The following is a 6,537-nucleotide window of genomic DNA, read 5'->3' on the forward strand; positions in this document are numbered from 1 at the left end:
TAGCTAGTGTAGAGTTATGTGGACTTGCTACGGGGTTTTGATTACAGCAATTTCATCCTTGGAATTCTACTGGGATCCTAATTAGAAACTTTCCCCAAATTCACAAGCCCGCCCGTGTCATATTACTATCTCTGGGCACCGCCTCAGAAAAATGAAGTTTTTATTTTAGCGGCTATTTGGGACTTGGACTGTTGACTCGTCTGCATGTAACCTTATTGACGGACATTTCCACTTATTACTTTCATCAATGCGCATATATCAAAGGCATTCTATTGAAAATTCTAATGTAAACATCCCATGTATACGCATATACATACATGAACGTGCTGCACTTGCTACTACTATTACTCAACAAAAAGTAGAAGTTAAACAGATCCGTTTCTGAAAGTGAAACTATTAGTAAAAGAATTGCAAAAGCATTTGAAGCCAAGACTAGGACTAGTGCCTTGAATAATCACGCGTGGTGGGTCAACAGAGTCCACAATTAGACGTGGTTATTTCTTAACTGGAACTCTGAATATCGATGGCCGTACCCCGAACCGACGTGCAAAATGGTAATCAACACTAATTCCATCCCAAAGCGTTGCATTTCAACTTTATAAACAAACCAGTACTATACCCTCTTCAGAATGCGGTCGCAGCGAAGTCAAATAGACACTAAATAACTATACACTTTCACTTGAACATAGCTAATTATATATACACAGACGAGTGCAAGACAAATCGCATCTATTCATCACATCATAGCAAACACAGTGCCTGCCTGCAGCATTACATTACCATGACAACTACCAGAAATACCTTAATACCCGCTGATCTCCGATTGTCACACAACTCAAAGCGGCTGATTAACCCATAAATTCTCAGGACACAGGCATCAAAGCACAAGTTCTGAAGTATGTTCCAATCAGCGTTAGAAACAACAAAAAAAATCACTAAAGCTCATTGAATTGTAGTCACTTGTTCTATAGCATACCCATTGTAACTTTTATGATGTCCAGTGAGTAACTGATTGATACGTACTTGATTGCTGTGACGGTTCCGTCTTTACATACAATCAAACAGCAGTCCAAGTTACGTGTAGGCGTACAGTCCGAATCATGGATATGACACAGAAAAGAAACTTCTCTTTAAAATATCACTCCTGGTAAAATGATGTTGTTGCAATGCACATTCGGATCCTTCCTCTTCATCAATGGAGACGCAAAATAAAAAGTGAGAGAAACTCTTCCTTTTTTCTCCCCCGGCTCGGGTTTGGGTAGTCTCTCTCCTCCGGCTGCAATGTGCCTTTGTTTATGTGCAGACAGCAGATAACAGTACAATCCCTGACTTTGTGAACGTCATTTATGTTTAAGGCAGAGGGGGAGGGGGGTGGGCTCGCTGAGGACCGAAGCCGCGCGCGCCTATAGGAGGAGCGCCGCTGTCTCCATCAGAGCGGCTGGAATGCGAGGCAACGTCAATTGTGACGCCTCCGGGCCCTTCACGTCACGCGGCGGCGCGTCACGTCAGCTGGCTGGTATTGTGTCTGCACACACTCTCCCTCTCGCTGCTCCCGGGCTGGCTCGCGCGTGCGCGCCGACAGTGACCAGCAGCTGACAGCTGAGTGAACACACACTAGACCGGCTACCACTCTGCTCGCGCCGATTTATTATCATTCATGAACCCCCGCGTCACCGCGTCATCGCCCGCCGGCGCCCAATCACTGCGCGCCGCTCGCCATGGAACACCACGCCCCCTCTCCCCTCCCTCTTTCCGTCATAACCACACCCCGCGGATGGAGAGCCAATAGGAGCGCGGGAAGCCAGGCGCGACCTGGGCCCCCGGGGGGGGCGGGGCGGGACTGGAACTTGTGCGCGTGAGAGCGCCCCGCTGACGCACGTCATTGACGCAAGCTGCAGCTAAATTTAGCCTGGCCGGGCCAATCCATCGATTGAGATAGCACAGGTCTCATTCATTTCTGGGGCGTACCGTTTATTTTAGGAAGTATTTTGTGATCCAGTGAAACCAAATATAGTCGTGGATAGGTATTTTTAGTCGTAGCTATTTCGTTTTGTTAATGTTTAGAAATACTCCCCTTTCTTTTCCCCCACATAATCTAATTACGGCTACTAATGGAATAATTATTATGTTAATTTCTCATAACGCCTGAATTGTCTCAGATACAATACTCGGGAGTCTTTTGGACGAAAAAAATGTGCTTATTACTTATTGCGGCACCTTTATGGATTATATACTATTTATTTTATCAGTTTTTTATGGATTATATAATTTCAGTGTGTGTACTGTACAAGCGTAATTAATGTGGACACGATGCTGGAAAAAAATACATTTATTGTGATTAAATTGGAAAACGGAAGTTGGAATAAATTATGCATGGGGGAATTTATTAATTTTTTAAACTGTTTAGATTCCACCCTTTTTAATTATTTGAACAATGGATACATTCTTGTAAGTATGCCAAAACGCCTTTGCTTTCACAAATTTATTACGCACTAATACGCCTTGCGTGCATATCTGAAAAAAATTGCTGTGGAGTCTGACTACGTTGGGAGTTATTGCTTCATGGGATGTTCCACTTTTTTTAAGCGAGATTATTTTTTTGGAAAAAAAATGAGAGATGTTTTGAATGTTTTAATTCCATTATTGCATGAAGGCGGTTGACCAATTGAGGGGGAGTGGTATTTAGGAAAGCTGGCGGTTTGGCAGCTTGACCGCAGCGCCTGAGGCTTTTGGCAGGTGAGTGTGGGGCGGTGAACCCTTGTTCCACTTTATAAATAGGCAGGCGGAAGGGAACGTTCCTATGACGCACGCGCGTATTACGTAAAGGAGCGTGGTCACAATCAGGAGACGTTCTGATGACGCAGGCACGCAGCCAGCACGAGGTCAGTTCCGGCTGGCGTTCCAAAAAAGAGGTCTCATCATCAGTGCTCCATTTCACATCAGTGTTCAAATTATGCAGATCCTATTTCTGATTTTAACCCACCAAAAAAAAAGTTGATCCCCGCTGATGGAGAATTGTACTGATGCTTGCACAAAAGCAGTGAGTGTATTGCACTAGATTTCTGAGGTGAGTAGAAAGCCTGAGGTTCTTTTTTTTCTCTGATCTCGGTGTAGCCTTGTCCAGATTTTTTTTTAACCAGAATTTGGAAATACCCCAGCAAGTCTCATTTTATTTCCGAAATTACATTTGGATTCACCCTAGTGACAAGTTCGCAGGACTTAAGAAATAAGAAATGACAGTTCTTGCATTTTCATGTGGAAAAAGCGCGTTTTAATTTAACGATGTACGTTCCCTCATTACACCCGAGCAATGTTCTGGGATGTGGAAAAAAAAACACCACCAGATTTTCAACTTGCTCAAAGCAACCGAAATAACGCACATAGTAGATGTTACTTAATAAAGTCGACTGTACAGTTTCCATGTGTTGTCTCAATAATGGAAAAAGCTAATAAAGCAGTTTATCAATACTTCCTATCGCCAGCACATTTTTGCACTTCATTTTTTTTGCCAGATTATCTTAGGTCAACACTTTAACTTGTATCAAATGTGAGCAGCTTTGAATTTTTAAGGATAATTTTCTCTCTTAGGAGTTGTGGATGCATGGGAATAACAGCATTGTCATTACCTGAGTGAGTGATTTAAATGACATCACAGATTGTGAAGTAACACCAGATATTTGTATTTTTCCTCTGCTAAATAATTTGTTTTCATTTTCTGTTTCAGTTTCAATTGCTTTTTTTTACCTGCGAACTTCAGCTCTATCTGCATGGATGCCAACTACCAACATTAATAGAAAATATAATAAAGGCTACATGCAGTCCTAAGTGAATAAGAGTATTACATAACAACAGAATAAGAAAGTTCACATATCAAGCTGAAATGTTAATGGTTAGTGTAAATGAGTTAAGATTTGTTCTCAGCTTTTATTTATACAGTGTCTATCATGACCTCTGGATGCCTCTATGTACTTTACAGCCAAATAAATACTTTGTGATGTAGAAAGATTATCTAAATTCATTTTTTGGTATCAATTGCAAAAAGAATGATCAAAAAATGATAATTGCAAGATTGTTGTAGAAGCAAAATGTGAAAAAGACTGCCTTCTTCTGTCAAAAAAAGTATTCACCTTTGAAATTGAAGTGACTTTTTTTTTCCTCTTTTTAGACCCGCTATGTATTTTCTATTTTTATTTCTTATTTTAACTCCTAAGGTTAGTATGTTGCCATGAAATCACTTCACAATGCCTTTCCTCAAAAATAGATACATCCTCTTTCTCCTTACTTTCGAGATTTGCTCAGCTTTTGATTGTTTTGTGGTGGCAAAACTGACAGCAGAGACACTGCCTCCCCTGGTGCTCTCTGTGACTAATGCAGACTGTATCCAAACTTTAGTATCACTTGTGAGTTTTATGAGAGCATTTCTAAGCTCTTCAATAAGTATCGATTAATAATCTTATCTTTGGTTTAACCACCTTTCCAAAAAGTCAGTTATACACAAAATGTGAGTTGATCCCAATGACCTGAATTTGCATATTTCTAGCAAAATATACAGGGTTGTACCACAAATTATGAAACATCTATTCCAAATGAAATGTATGCACACAAATCTAGATTGAAAGAACTATTCTGTATAATTCCACTTACCTCTTTCTAAACCTAATTTACTAACTCACTGATTTCTGCTTTAATCATTGTAATTGATAAAAGAGGAACTAAACAGACTGGTTTGTTTTAATGACTGCAGTATACAACCCAAATGATACTGAAGCACTATTGTTTCATTCACTTTGCTCACCAGCACTAAAATGCATTGTTTTTATTATGCTTCACTGTTTGATCTTTGTAACAGATTATAAATTAAGAGCACCGAAATATGGACGTTTGGAGCTCCATTAAAAAGTGAAATTTGTACCACACTGTTTAAAAAGGAACATTAGTGCACAATGGTTTTCGTTTATAGAAGAAAATTAGTGTGTTTACTCATCAGTATTTTATTTAGAATTTAAAACCCACTATTTAACTGCACTGCTGACCTGTATGTTGCAAAAGAAGAATATCACTTTTTAGTTCAATATTTTAAACCTCTTGTTTTCAGTAATGCCCAATGTTTCAAAACCCATGAGTCATAATAATGCTGACATTGTTTCTTCACTTTAAAAAAAAATTTGATTGAAAAGCCGGGAGACAAATCATTTATTATACCTTCAACTTTCAAAAAGTTGCACACAATACAACACTTGCAAATTGGAAATATAACAGTAATCTAATAAAATAATTTATTGTTATTCTTAACTGTTGATGACAAGGAATGTGTTGTATATGCTTGTACTCTAATACTAATGAGTTTATCATTTTATATATCCATATAATTTTCTCCTGAAGAAAGTTTTCCTTTCAGGTTAATATAACCCCATTCGTGGTAGGTCATGGAAGCCGTCCTCTGTATCTTTCCCTATACTTAGAGGGGAGCTCCTAAGGCTATATAACCAATTCTCTCTAATGGAACTGCCTATGAACCTCATGGGTTCTAGCTAATTACCATACCACAATATAACACTAGTTTCTGTGACACTGATTTTATGATTGGCAGTCAACAGCAACTGCAACTGGCATACCACCTTTAATGTAGTGAAATGTCACAGGAGCACTTAAAACAAAAGTACAACATTGAGCTATACAAGGAGATATCAGATTAATGGCTGAAAGTTTTGTCAAAACAAAGAGATAGGTTTTAAGGAGTGTTTTTAAAGATGGAAAGTGAGATGGAGTTTAAGTTTATTTATTAGTGTCACAAGCAGGCTTACATTAACACTAATGAAGTTAGTGTGAAAATCCCTTGCTTACCACACTCTGGCACCTTTTTGGGTACACCGGAGGGAGAATCAAGCATAGCCAATGCACCTAACCAACACGGCTTTCAGATTGGGAGTAAACCAGAGCATCTGGAGGAAAAACACGCAGACACAGGGCGAACATGCACACTTCACACAGATAGTGACCCAAGCCAGGAATTGAACATGGGTCCCTGTCACTGAGATGGTAGCGTTAATCACTGTGCTGCCCACTTGTCCCATATCTTTGAACTCCACACAGTCACCCAAGCCAGGAATCCAAACCATGTCCTTGGCACTTTGAGGCAACAATTCTAAGAGATGAGTTTGAGCCTTGCAACCAAAGGTTCGGCCACTAATAGCGGAGCAATTAAAATTGAGAATGCACAGGGGGGCAGAATTGGAGGAGTTGAAGGCTAGAGATGAATACAGAGAAAGGGAGGGACAAAGCCGTGGAGGGTTTTGTAAACAAGGATGAGCATTTTCAACTCAGGCCATTGCTTGGCCAGAAGCCAGTGTTCAGAGGTGATAAGGGAATGGGACTTACTGTGAGGTATGAAATGGGCAGCAGTTTTGAGTTGCCTCAAGTTTATAGAAGATAGCATGTGAGAGCAGCCTGTGTTGTATTGGAATAAATCAGTTTAGAGGTAATGAAGGTATTAATGAAGTTCTCAGCAATAGATGAGTGAAGTCAGATGATGTCACC

At 39.9% G+C, this 6,537-nt stretch overlaps 1 protein-coding gene and 1 long non-coding RNA gene across 3 annotated transcripts in view; one reads left to right on the top strand and one right to left on the bottom strand.

The window, feature by feature from the left end:
• Positions 1–1,130, bottom strand: part of nr4a3 (nuclear receptor subfamily 4, group A, member 3) — a 28,033-nt gene extending 26,903 nt beyond the window's left edge. The window contains exon 1 of one of the 2 annotated variants that reach the window (XM_080208536.1): positions 1,024–1,130. Coding sequence is in view for 1 of the 2 variants with exons in the window: in XM_080208527.1 (XP_080064653.1) it covers positions 977–980 (4 nt within the window). In the remaining variant the exon portion in view is untranslated. Of the gene's footprint in view, positions 1–976; positions 996–1,023 lie in introns of those variants that run through there. The other variant, XM_080208527.1, reaches the window with a different exon arrangement.
• An 816-nt stretch (positions 1,131–1,946) lies between these two features.
• On the top strand, positions 1,947–4,003 carry LOC145361206 (uncharacterized). The gene is made up of 2 exons (XR_013889819.1): positions 1,947–3,067; positions 3,725–4,003. It is a non-coding gene; the product is annotated as an uncharacterized LOC145361206 (long non-coding RNA).
• Positions 4,004–6,537: the final 2,534 nt, after the last annotated feature.

Source organism: Carcharhinus amblyrhynchos, chromosome 2, assembly GCF_965287045.1.
Source record: "Carcharhinus amblyrhynchos chromosome 2, sCarAmb.v2.hapA, whole genome shotgun sequence".
Taxonomy (NCBI): Eukaryota; Metazoa; Chordata; class Chondrichthyes; order Carcharhiniformes; family Carcharhinidae; genus Carcharhinus; species Carcharhinus amblyrhynchos.